We start from the raw sequence: 12,888 nt of genomic DNA on the forward strand, positions 1-12,888 counted from the left end.
ATGAGCCACTCCATACATGTGGTACCAGAATCGCAAGCACTGAGCTCCTGTCATTTTGCATGGAGAACTGACCAGTTGCGCTCTGTCTCCTTCACGGCCGTCATTTCCTTCAATGTAGATGTAGTAACCACCTGGACACACAATTATGCTCACTGGTTAGAAACAAATCTTCTGCTCTTCCAAGCCCTACTGGTAAGATAAGCACCTCACATTGCCTACCTGCAGTGGTGTGGTCATAAGACGGGCCTGTGTGACTTGACGGTGTCGAACCACTGATGCGTTTCCAGTCCAAATTATCTGTTTTGGATTGAGTCCAATTGCACAGACCAACATCAAAATTACAGTCCAATGCACAACCTGTGGGTTTCATACACAACAGTTATTTGCACCTTTAATACCCGCAGCGTTAACCAGAAATCAAAACAGGTAAAACCATCGCAAGGAAGTTCCATAGGAATCACAATCATCTCGACTGGAAACAGTTTCAAAGTTCTCCACACTTCCTTTCGAAGAATATCCAGGCCAATATGACAGAGCAAATCAATGACAGAATTATTCAATTCATGCAAGAAAAGGCAGAACATCTTACATTCCTTATAACTGACATACTGGGTGTTGCGGCTCTGCCCACTGCACTTTGGTGATGAGATTCCTGTGTTGGAAATCATGTATATTCAATCACCAAATACAGTGCGCTAGGAGGATTTGGTAGCTTTTCATTGGGCATTATGTGAATAGTCAAATAGACTTCCATTTTTATGAGTTACCCTGCCTCTGCAAAATTAACAAGTAGCCTCAGTAGCCCAGAAGAATTAGTCCTTTCTGTTGCAGATCCACACTACAACCATTCAGCACGAGATTGACTGAATCCTCCGTTCTCGTCCTAATGATGTTCCAGAAACATCACCCAAACGTACTCCAGGGATCACGTTTCAATTGATGACCAGAAATGAACAAATATTTAAGAATTACTATTTCAAAAGAACCTGTGCTGAATATATATAAAAGAATGGTAAAAAGTGATGACCTCAACATCAACAGAATAAGTCAACTATTCATGGACGTAGCTAATTATTAACAATGGGAATGTGTTTGGAAGGGAAATTGTGACTTATCCATATTACTCATTAGGAGTCACAGAATCACAGAGGTTTACAGCATGGAAACAGGCACTTCGGCCCAACTTGTCCATGCCGCCCTTTTGTTCAAACCCCTAAGCTAGTTCCAATTTCCCGCATTTGGCCCATATCCCTCTGTATCCATCTTACCCATGTAATGCTTTTTAAAAGGAAGCCTGAGAAATACAATAGTGGAAAAGAACAAGTCAAGATACGTGATATCAAACTTACTTTTCTCAACACAGCCACTCTGTTCCATCCAGTCTCCCAGAACAACACCAACTGCTTCACAGGCTGAAGCATATGATGCCAGAGCATTGCACAGCAGCGCAGAATCTCCTCCAGTAGCACAGTGGTCATACACACAACTTTCAAAGTACAACTGAGGAGGAATATACCAGTGACAATCTTTGAAAGGGCCACTGTTTGCCAAAATAATTTTGCAGTATTCCTCAGCCTCTTCATTTGATGATGGCTCACAGGTGGGTGGTGGTAGAATGGTTTCATTACACCTGTGCAAGGAAAATCAAGTATAATTTCTGTCCTCAAGAAAGAAAGCTCTCATTTTAATTCATCATCCTCAAACGTCAATGGATAGGGATAGGTGCTGTCAAAATAGCTCCCTCACAATACATCCAAAGGCATGATGTTCTTCGATGATGCCTCTGTGATATTTCAATGTCATATATGTCAATAACAATACTGGAAAATTGGTTTCAAGTATTCACTGCAAACCACAGTGATTGAACACGACCAACAGCACATGCTCATGTGGACACTTACAGGAAATCCCGGACTTGCCATCGTGCAAATTAGTTGTTTTTACATCAATCGACTACTCCGCTTACTCTACTTACTGCCATAGCTCCCAACTCTGTGCAAAGGTCTTGCGAGTTACACTGCATTTACCTTAATTCACAATACGGTGCAGGAAATACTCACAGCCAGTCATCATCAGGAACTCTCCAGCTGTTTCCAAACTGATTGGAATCCAGGGCTAAAGTTCCATCAGGCTTCAAGAAGTCATCGAGCTGGTCATCAGTATAGGTACCACACAAGCCACACAGCTGTCCTCTGTATCTCTCATCCACCTTGACAAACAGTTCGGCATCGCCATTAAACTTCAGCTGAAGACCAAAGTCTGTCTGGACCGTGACAAATGATCCCTCCATTGATACTCTTACTGAAGAGTGGAGATTCACAGGGAGCTCAACCCTCACCCCATTCACCTAAACAAAACATTACCAAGATTAGTGATACGACAGTAACAAAGACAGGAACTACATTACATTCAACATTATATTCATTCAGAAAACACCATCGATCAGAGGCATTACTCACATAAACAAGCTTATTTTTCCTCACAGCAATATGAAGGTCGTCAAGTCGCAAAGCAATGGAATTAATAGCAGACCACGTTGGGCTGCCTCTGTGTTCATTTCTACTTGTCACAGAAAACTGAACGGGTGTGTTTCCACAAGTCTCAGTCACGGTATAATTGCAGGCACCCTGGAAGTGGTACAGTTTCCTGTCAAATGTCGTGTAGTGTGGGTCTCCGTAAATGTGGCAGGTTGCAGTCTCTGCTCGATAACATCCCAAATTTCCATCCTGCACTTTGCAAATTTCCTCTGCTCCACAAGATGCTGCTTCGCACGAGACCTGGTCATTTCCAGTGCACCGGCAACGCTTTAGACATCCCTCTTCCCAGAACATGGTCCCTTTCTGACAGACAAAGACTAAGTGTTATTTTCAAAATTGCTACATACTCCTCAGGTAAGCAGAAAGACGCACACACAAGGATCGAATGGCACCAAAACCACTGCCCGTACAACTTACTTCATAGTATTTGTTGTTGTAGACGCAGCCACAGTTCTCAACAGGCACACAGGAGCTTCCACTGAGAACAGTACCCATGTTACATTCACAGTCCTCCACACAGGGCTTGCTGCAGTTTTCCGGAGCAAAACGGTCTGAGCATGTGGCTGGACAAGCACTGCCACACGCATTGTAGTGGCTATTAACTGGACAGCTGACAGCTGAAAGCAAAGAAGGTACAAGAAAAGCTTTCAGGTTTCTGAGACTAGAAAATGCTTTCAATTATGAGACAACTCAGAAGGAAGGAAAACACACACACACACGCACACACACTCTTATTGAATTCAACTGGATCAAAAGAATGGAAAATAGAAAAGCAAGCACATAAACAAATTGAATTAAAAGAACTGGACAGCAAGTCTGTAACAAAATGAACAATATAACGCAATATCACAAAAACAGTGACTTTCTCAGGCACATGAAGGAAATATTAAAGCTAAAACAACAGGAGATAGCAAATACATACGACAGAAAGTGAAGTTTCTCCACGATGGAATGGTCACTCCTGCACTTTGACACGCTTCTGCATAGATTTGGAGGGCATTGCACAGAGCATTTTGGCTTCCTGCCAACAGGCACAGTTCGACAACACAACTTTCAAAGTAACCAGTGGGATTTATTACAGAGTGGCACTTTACAAATGGACCTTCTTGGCTGGTCATCAGGCCACAGAAATCATCGCTCTGGTACAGCTTCTCATCAGCAGGCGGACATTCCTCAGGGCTGCCTGGGTCACAACCTGGATCATCTGGTGGCACCTTCCAGCTATTTCCCAACTCATTCGAATCTTTGGCTTGCTCTCCATCAGGTTTCATGTAATCATCCTGCCTCAATCCATTGTAGTTACCGCACATACCACAAGTCTGATTAAAATAACTACTCGGTACTTTCACTTCCACCGAATGATCAGTGTCATAGGAAACACTAAGCCCAAAGTCTGCCACCAGGACCACGTATCTTCCACTCCTACTCACACTCACGGTGCCATTCACTACTGTCACTGGTAACGTCCTCCAAACTTCGTCAACCTGAGTGCAAGTTCCAATTGAGGAATGATTCAGAACAAATTCAGTTCAAAATGCAGAATTTCACAAAACACAACCTAGCAATAAGACACTTACCAATACACGATGCGACTCACTCTTAACGATCCAAACAGTGTGGCCATGAACAGCTACTCGAACTTTTTGAACGTAAGACACTTTCGCATTGCCCCGATTTTCATTTTTCGCTTCGATGTCGAAGTATGGAAGAGATGAGGAATTTGTGCAAAGCTTGGCGATCGTATAGGTGCACGTCCCCATGAAGTGATGGGTCGCTTTGTCAAACGTATTGTAGTGTGGGTCATTATGAACTCTGCAGATGCCATATGCATGTGGGTAGCAACCTGGAACTCCGTTTGCAACTCCGCAGAATGAATCCGTAGCACACCCTGAACTCCAGCACATTAGTTTACTGCCCTTCGAAGGACATCGACATTTCATTGAACATGTATCATCCGTCCAGAATTCAGATCCCACCGGGTAGTGTTTGTCTTCAGACCAACAGCCACACTGACTACTTGGCACACATCGGTCGTTGTAGAAAATATAACCACTGTCACACACACAGCCTTCTACACATGGCTGGGAGCAGCTGGAAGGAGCATTGGGATTGACACATGTAGCTGGACAGGCTGAGCCACACTGCTCATAGTGACTATTCACTGCACACTTCAAAGCTAGAAACGGAATTCCAAAGATCACGCATTAATGACCTTGCCATTAAATCCCTGCCGTATAACATGAAATCCCAAATGGTTCAAACGGATCTCCACTAAGTACAATTTATATATCGAGCAATAAAGAATCAAATCACTTACGGCAGAAGGTCTCATTCCTCCAAGCTTCCACTCTCACTCCCTTCGACTGGCATGTATCTGCATAGGACTGCAAACTACTGCACAGAGACCCCGTATGCAAGTCTAATGCACACAGATCATACACACAGCCCCCAAAATAATCCATGGGGTCTACAACAGAATGGCATGCCTTGAAGGGACCACGTGAATCCACGATTATTCCACAGTAAGATTTACTTTCTATGATGTGCTTTTCATCATCAGTACAATTTGGTTCAATGCCAATGTCAGGAACACACCTGCAAAAACAGCAGCATCACCAATGAGAAATGGTTAAAGCTATAAATTTCTGCAAGTAAATGCCACCAAAAGCCTGCATTGATGAAGGAACAAAAGCAACCTGAACACTTTCATACAATGTACCTTGTATCATTGTGGGTTTGCCAGCTGTTTCCCAAGCTGATGGAATCGGGCTCCATCACTCCATCTGGATTGAGGAAATCGTCTGTTCTGTCGTCGTTATAGTTCCCGCACATTCCACACACTTTCCCCTTGAAGACACTGCCAAGAGTTACCTCTGCTCGATGCATCCCATCAAACCTCACCCTCAGTCCAAAATTGGTACTAACAACTACATACTTTCCACTTAGGCCAACATCAACACCAGAAGCCAGTGACACAGGCAGCACCTCCACTTCTCCATCGACCTGGAGAGACACAAACATTGATCCACCCATTCTTCAAAAAAATGACCGTTCAACGTACTTGATAAAGAGATGAAAATATATCAAACTCTTACCTTGACCACGTGTCCCTTCTCTAATGTTATTCTGTGACTGTAGACATTGACGTTGACACGTTTGACGTACGATACATAGGAATTCCCTGATCTGTGCTCATTTGCAGCTTCAACATTGAAATAGGGCAGATTACTGCTGGCGTCACAGAGTTTTGATAATGTATATGTGCATGTTCCCATGAAGTTGTGAGCTTGTTTGTCAAAGGTGTTGTAATGAGGATCACCTTGTACAGTGCAGGATGATTCTAAGAATTGTAAAACAAAGATCAATTGGTGGTACCACTGTACATCCAAGACTAAATTCAATTCTTTTACACTCCACCTCACTGCTCTTTACTTTTTCCACATGTTGACTACATTGTGACTGCTATCTTTTACTGACAAGATATTGTTGTCACTCGCTCACATCATTAAATCACTCAACTCCTTCTAAATGATTCCATCCTGCCAGGACTTATGCTTCTGTCATGAGCATTTCCCCATCCATTTCAGGCAACACAATCCTGAAAGGCTGGATTCCTCCTGCTGCTCCTTCAGTTTGTGCCATGTAACAGGTCCACTGTTAAATGTACTAAACCTGCTTGATAACTGAAAAGCTCTTTGAGCAGATAAACAAGTGATACTCACAAGAGCACAGTCCAGCAACAACATCTACTAGACCATCCAAACATACTCATATCACACCAAATCTTCCATAAAGTCAATTTCAGTTAATAACCACAATTGGGACATTTGGCAAAATCTTTTGTTCTCCCTGCTGACAAGCTTAGAGGCAGGAAGGCATTGAAGTAAACGGTTTTGTGGAGTATCGCAACCCTACTACCATCCCGCCTGCGTCAGAATTAATTTCTGGTGACAAGACCCATTATCATTTCTAAAAAGTGGAATGGCATCTGTGATATTCCGATTCAATTAATCAAAACTGATTAATTGGTCAATACAAATATAGGATGGGTGAAAAAGTAGCCGTCTCTAATTGTCTACCACCAACTCAAAGTAAATGAGACTTGAATAAGAATAGCACAATCAATATCCCACATCACATGTCGGCTGCTTTCGTCTACCTGTTGTGTCAGGAGTCATGGTGCTGGTTGTAGTTGGAGTGCTCATTGTGGCTGTTGTATCACACATGTCTGCAGAGAAAACATGGTTAAAAAGTCAGAAGAAGCTCCATGTTGCAAACATAAGAACGTAAGAACATAAGAAATAGGAGCAGGAGTAGGCCATCTAGCCCTTCGAGCCTGCCCCGCCATTCAATAAGATCATGGCTGATCTGTCGTGGCTCAGTTCCACTTTCCCGCCCTCTCCCCATAACCCTTAATCCCCTCTCTTATCAAAAACCCATCAACCCGCGTCTTAAAAATATTTAGCGAGGCAGCCTCCACCACTTCAACGGGCAGAACAAATCAAGTCAACTTTCCACACTCACCCAATGTGGAAAAAGGAACAGGACAACATGTTATGAGGAGAGACAGGAAACACCAAAGCTAAAACCAGTGCTGGCCACAGAGGGGGTGTTCCCTCTGTCTGGCAAATCTCAAACACAGGAACACAATCTTAGGGTAAGGTGTCAATCATTTTGGATTGTAATGAGAAGAAATTATCTTACTCTTGGAATTGTGAATCTTGCAATTCTCCATCCAAGAATGCTGTGGGCTTGCTATCGTTCAGTATACCTCAGGCCGACATAAAAGAAATTTGGAAATCTCAGGGAATCCAGGGAACCGTGGAGCAGCTTGGAAAGTAGAGCTGAGGCTGAAGATCAGCCATGATCACATGCAATGGACTAGCCGGATCAAGGGGCTGCACAGTCTGCTCCTGCTCCAATTGCTTAAGATCTCATCTTCATCAACGTTTAAGTCACATACCCAATGAATCACAATATACATCAGAAAACTAGACATGTCTACAAACCTCCACAACATCCAGTATGAAAGGAGATGTCATCCACAGCAATGTCACTGCGATAGTCATTGCCCCGGACTGCTTCAATGAGGATCTGTAAGAGAAAGCATCAAAATATCAGCACGCAGCAGATAGCAACAGCAAGTCAAACAAAACAATTTCAGATCTCCTTTTCAGTAACACTGGGGAACAGGGTAAATAATCAATTCATTATTTTCTTGATACAACCACAGTTATCTCCTCTGATTTAAAATTAACAAGTTCAACTTTATTTGAAGATATAGAATCTTTATTGGATTTCCGGCTGTTGTTGCAAATTGCCCGAGTTCATCACATAACAAAAACCAAAAACAATCACACAAATATTTTTCAGATAGTTTACCTGAGAATTTCCTGAGAGCTGCAGGCCCACTTCTCCTGCAATCCATTTGTTTCCCTTATTTCCTGTCTTTGACCACATTAGTGCTGGTATCCCTTCTTCAACCTGGTAAACTTTCAAAGCCATGCTATGAGCCACTCCATACATGTGGTACCAGAATCGCAAGCACTGAGCTCCTGTCATTTTGCATGGAGAACTGACCAGTTGCGCTCTGTCTCCTTCACGGCCGTCATTTCCTTCAATGTAGATGTAGTAACCACCTGGACACACAATTATGCTCACTGGTTAGAAACAAATCTTCTGCTCTTCCAAGCCCTACTGGTAAGATAAGCACCTCACATTGCCTACCTGCAGTGGTGTGGTCATAAGACGGGCCTGTGTGACTTGACGGTGTCGAACCACTGATGCGTTTCCAGTCCAAATTATCTGTTTTGGATTGAGTCCAATTGCACAGACCAACATCAAAATTACAGTCCAATGCACAACCTGTGGGTTTCATACACAACAGTTATTTGCACCTTTAATACCCGCAGCGTTAACCAGAAATCAAAACAGGTAAAACCATCGCAAGGAAGTTCCATAGGAATCACAATCATCTCGACTGGAAACAGTTTCAAAGTTCTCCACACTTCCTTTCGAAGAATATCCAGGCCAATATGACAGAGCAAATCAATGACAGAATTATTCAATTCATGCAAGAAAAGGCAGAACATCTTACATTCCTTATAACTGACATACTGGGTGTTGCGGCTCTGCCCACTGCACTTTGGTGATGAGATTCCTGTGTTGGAAATCATGTATATTCAATCACCAAATACAGTGCGCTAGGAGGATTTGGTAGCTTTTCATTGGGCATTATGTGAATAGTCAAATAGACTTCCATTTTTATGAGTTACCCTGCCTCTGCAAAATTAACAAGTAGCCTCAGTAGCCCAGAAGAATTAGTCCTTTCTGTTGCAGATCCACACTACAACCATTCAGCACGAGATTGACTGAATCCTCCGTTCTCGTCCTAATGATGTTCCAGAAACATCACCCAAACGTACTCCAGGGATCACGTTTCAATTGATGACCAGAAATGAACAAATATTTAAGAATTACTATTTCAAAAGAACCTGTGCTGAATATATATAAAAGAATGGTAAAAAGTGATGACCTCAACATCAACAGAATAAGTCAACTATTCATGGACGTAGCTAATTATTAACAATGGGAATGTGTTTGGAAGGGAAATTGTGACTTATCCATATTACTCATTAGGAGTCACAGAATCACAGAGGTTTACAGCATGGAAACAGGCACTTCGGCCCAACTTGTCCATGCCGCCCTTTTGTTCAAACCCCTAAGCTAGTTCCAATTTCCCGCATTTGGCCCATATCCCTCTGTATCCATCTTACCCATGTAATGCTTTTTAAAAGGAAGCCTGAGAAATACAATAGTGGAAAAGAACAAGTCAAGATACGTGATATCAAACTTACTTTTCTCAACACAGCCACTCTGTTCCATCCAGTCTCCCAGAACAACACCAACTGCTTCACAGGCTGAAGCATATGATGCCAGAGCATTGCACAGCAGCGCAGAATCTCCTCCAGTAGCACAGTGGTCATACACACAACTTTCAAAGTACAACTGAGGAGGAATATACCAGTGACAATCTTTGAAAGGGCCACTGTTTGCCAAAATAATTTTGCAGTATTCCTCAGCCTCTTCATTTGATGATGGCTCACAGGTGGGTGGTGGTAGAATGGTTTCATTACACCTGTGCAAGGAAAATCAAGTATAATTTCTGTCCTCAAGAAAGAAAGCTCTCATTTTAATTCATCATCCTCAAACGTCAATGGATAGGGATAGGTGCTGTCAAAATAGCTCCCTCACAATACATCCAAAGGCATGATGTTCTTCGATGATGCCTCTGTGATATTTCAATGTCATATATGTCAATAACAATACTGGAAAATTGGTTTCAAGTATTCACTGCAAACCACAGTGATTGAACACGACCAACAGCACATGCTCATGTGGACACTTACAGGAAATCCCGGACTTGCCATCGTGCAAATTAGTTGTTTTTACATCAATCGACTACTCCGCTTACTCTACTTACTGCCATAGCTCCCAACTCTGTGCAAAGGTCTTGCGAGTTACACTGCATTTACCTTAATTCACAATACGGTGCAGGAAATACTCACAGCCAGTCATCATCAGGAACTCTCCAGCTGTTTCCAAACTGATTGGAATCCAGGGCTAAAGTTCCATCAGGCTTCAAGAAGTCATCGAGCTGGTCATCAGTATAGGTACCACACAAGCCACACAGCTGTCCTCTGTATCTCTCATCCACCTTGACAAACAGTTCGGCATCGCCATTAAACTTCAGCTGAAGACCAAAGTCTGTCTGGACCGTGACAAATGATCCCTCCATTGATACTCTTACTGAAGAGTGGAGATTCACAGGGAGCTCAACCCTCACCCCATTCACCTAAACAAAACATTACCAAGATTAGTGATACGACAGTAACAAAGACAGGAACTACATTACATTCAACATTATATTCATTCAGAAAACACCATCGATCAGAGGCATTACTCACATAAACAAGCTTATTTTTCCTCACAGCAATATGAAGGTCGTCAAGTCGCAAAGCAATGGAATTAATAGCAGACCACGTTGGGCTGCCTCTGTGTTCATTTCTACTTGTCACAGAAAACTGAACGGGTGTGTTTCCACAAGTCTCAGTCACGGTATAATTGCAGGCACCCTGGAAGTGGTACAGTTTCCTGTCAAATGTCGTGTAGTGTGGGTCTCCGTAAATGTGGCAGGTTGCAGTCTCTGCTCGATAACATCCCAAATTTCCATCCTGCACTTTGCAAATTTCCTCTGCTCCACAAGATGCTGCTTCGCACGAGACCTGGTCATTTCCAGTGCACCGGCAACGCTTTAGACATCCCTCTTCCCAGAACATGGTCCCTTTCTGACAGACAAAGACTAAGTGTTATTTTCAAAATTGCTACATACTCCTCAGGTAAGCAGAAAGACGCACACACAAGGATCGAATGGCACCAAAACCACTGCCCGTACAACTTACTTCATAGTATTTGTTGTTGTAGACGCAGCCACAGTTCTCAACAGGCACACAGGAGCTTCCACTGAGAACAGTACCCATGTTACATTCACAGTCCTCCACACAGGGCTTGCTGCAGTTTTCCGGAGCAAAACGGTCTGAGCATGTGGCTGGACAAGCACTGCCACACGCATTGTAGTGGCTATTAACTGGACAGCTGACAGCTGAAAGCAAAGAAGGTACAAGAAAAGCTTTCAGGTTTCTGAGACTAGAAAATGCTTTCAATTATGAGACAACTCAGAAGGAAGGAAAACACACACACACACGCACACACACTCTTATTGAATTCAACTGGATCAAAAGAATGGAAAATAGAAAAGCAAGCACATAAACAAATTGAATTAAAAGAACTGGACAGCAAGTCTGTAACAAAATGAACAATATAACGCAATATCACAAAAACAGTGACTTTCTCAGGCACATGAAGGAAATATTAAAGCTAAAACAACAGGAGATAGCAAATACATACGACAGAAAGTGAAGTTTCTCCACGATGGAATGGTCACTCCTGCACTTTGACACGCTTCTGCATAGATTTGGAGGGCATTGCACAGAGCATTTTGGCTTCCTGCCAACAGGCACAGTTCGACAACACAACTTTCAAAGTAACCAGTGGGATTTATTACAGAGTGGCACTTTACAAATGGACCTTCTTGGCTGGTCATCAGGCCACAGAAATCATCGCTCTGGTACAGCTTCTCATCAGCAGGCGGACATTCCTCAGGGCTGCCTGGGTCACAACCTGGATCATCTGGTGGCACCTTCCAGCTATTTCCCAACTCATTCGAATCTTTGGCTTGCTCTCCATCAGGTTTCATGTAATCATCCTGCCTCAATCCATTGTAGTTACCGCACATACCACAAGTCTGATTAAAATAACTACTCGGTACTTTCACTTCCACCGAATGATCAGTGTCATAGGAAACACTAAGCCCAAAGTCTGCCACCAGGACCACGTATCTTCCACTCCTACTCACACTCACGGTGCCATTCACTACTGTCACTGGTAACGTCCTCCAAACTTCGTCAACCTGAGTGCAAGTTCCAATTGAGGAATGATTCAGAACAAATTCAGTTCAAAATGCAGAATTTCACAAAACACAACCTAGCAATAAGACACTTACCAATACACGATGCGACTCACTCTTAACGATCCAAACAGTGTGGCCATGAACAGCTACTCGAACTTTTTGAACGTAAGACACTTTCGCATTGCCCCGATTTTCATTTTTCGCTTCGATGTCGAAGTATGGAAGAGATGAGGAATTTGTGCAAAGCTTGGCGATCGTATAGGTGCACGTCCCCATGAAGTGATGGGTCGCTTTGTCAAACGTATTGTAGTGTGGGTCATTATGAACTCTGCAGATGCCATATGCATGTGGGTAGCAACCTGGAACTCCGTTTGCAACTCCGCAGAATGAATCCGTAGCACACCCTGAACTCCAGCACATTAGTTTACTGCCCTTCGAAGGACATCGACATTTCATTGAACATGTATCATCCGTCCAGAATTCAGATCCCACCGGGTAGTGTTTGTCTTCAGACCAACAGCCACACTGACTACTTGGCACACATCGGTCGTTGTAGAAAATATAACCACTGTCACACACACAGCCTTCTACACATGGCTGGGAGCAGCTGGAAGGAGCATTGGGATTGACACATGTAGCTGGACAGGCTGAGCCACACTGCTCATAGTGACTATTCACTGCACACTTCAAAGCTAGAAACGGAATTCCAAAGATCACGCATTAATGACCTTGCCATTAAATCCCTGCCGTATAACATGAAATCCCAAATGGTTCAAACGGATCTCCACTAAGTACAATTTATATATCGAGCAATAAAGAATC

General features: G+C 43.1%; 1 protein-coding gene across 1 annotated transcript in view; it reads right to left on the reverse strand.

The window, feature by feature from the left end:
• The window catches only part of LOC145341274 (IgGFc-binding protein-like), a 75,280-nt gene that overhangs the window by 31,472 nt on the left and 30,920 nt on the right, over positions 1 to 12,888 (reverse strand). Inside the window, exons 25-45 of the mRNA XM_080186199.1 lie at positions 12,160 to 12,758; positions 11,505 to 12,066; positions 11,000 to 11,199; positions 10,505 to 10,885; positions 10,106 to 10,392; positions 9,395 to 9,675; positions 8,265 to 8,402; positions 7,920 to 8,176; positions 7,547 to 7,631; positions 6,697 to 6,765; positions 5,633 to 5,877; positions 5,257 to 5,540; positions 4,855 to 5,132; positions 4,115 to 4,713; positions 3,460 to 4,021; positions 2,955 to 3,154; positions 2,460 to 2,840; positions 2,061 to 2,347; positions 1,350 to 1,630; positions 220 to 357; positions 7 to 131 (exon numbers count right to left, since the gene is read on the reverse strand). Coding sequence (XP_080042325.1) covers positions 7 to 131; positions 220 to 357; positions 1,350 to 1,630; positions 2,061 to 2,347; positions 2,460 to 2,840; positions 2,955 to 3,154; positions 3,460 to 4,021; positions 4,115 to 4,713; positions 4,855 to 5,132; positions 5,257 to 5,540; positions 5,633 to 5,877; positions 6,697 to 6,765; positions 7,547 to 7,631; positions 7,920 to 8,176; positions 8,265 to 8,402; positions 9,395 to 9,675; positions 10,106 to 10,392; positions 10,505 to 10,885; positions 11,000 to 11,199; positions 11,505 to 12,066; positions 12,160 to 12,758 — 6,239 coding nt within the window. The remainder of the gene's footprint in view (positions 1 to 6; positions 132 to 219; positions 358 to 1,349; positions 1,631 to 2,060; positions 2,348 to 2,459; positions 2,841 to 2,954; positions 3,155 to 3,459; positions 4,022 to 4,114; positions 4,714 to 4,854; positions 5,133 to 5,256; positions 5,541 to 5,632; positions 5,878 to 6,696; positions 6,766 to 7,546; positions 7,632 to 7,919; positions 8,177 to 8,264; positions 8,403 to 9,394; positions 9,676 to 10,105; positions 10,393 to 10,504; positions 10,886 to 10,999; positions 11,200 to 11,504; positions 12,067 to 12,159; positions 12,759 to 12,888) is intronic.

The sequence above is a fragment of the Carcharhinus amblyrhynchos genome, chromosome 3, assembly GCF_965287045.1.
Source record: "Carcharhinus amblyrhynchos chromosome 3, sCarAmb.v2.hapA, whole genome shotgun sequence".
NCBI classification, from domain to species: Eukaryota; Metazoa; Chordata; class Chondrichthyes; order Carcharhiniformes; family Carcharhinidae; genus Carcharhinus; species Carcharhinus amblyrhynchos.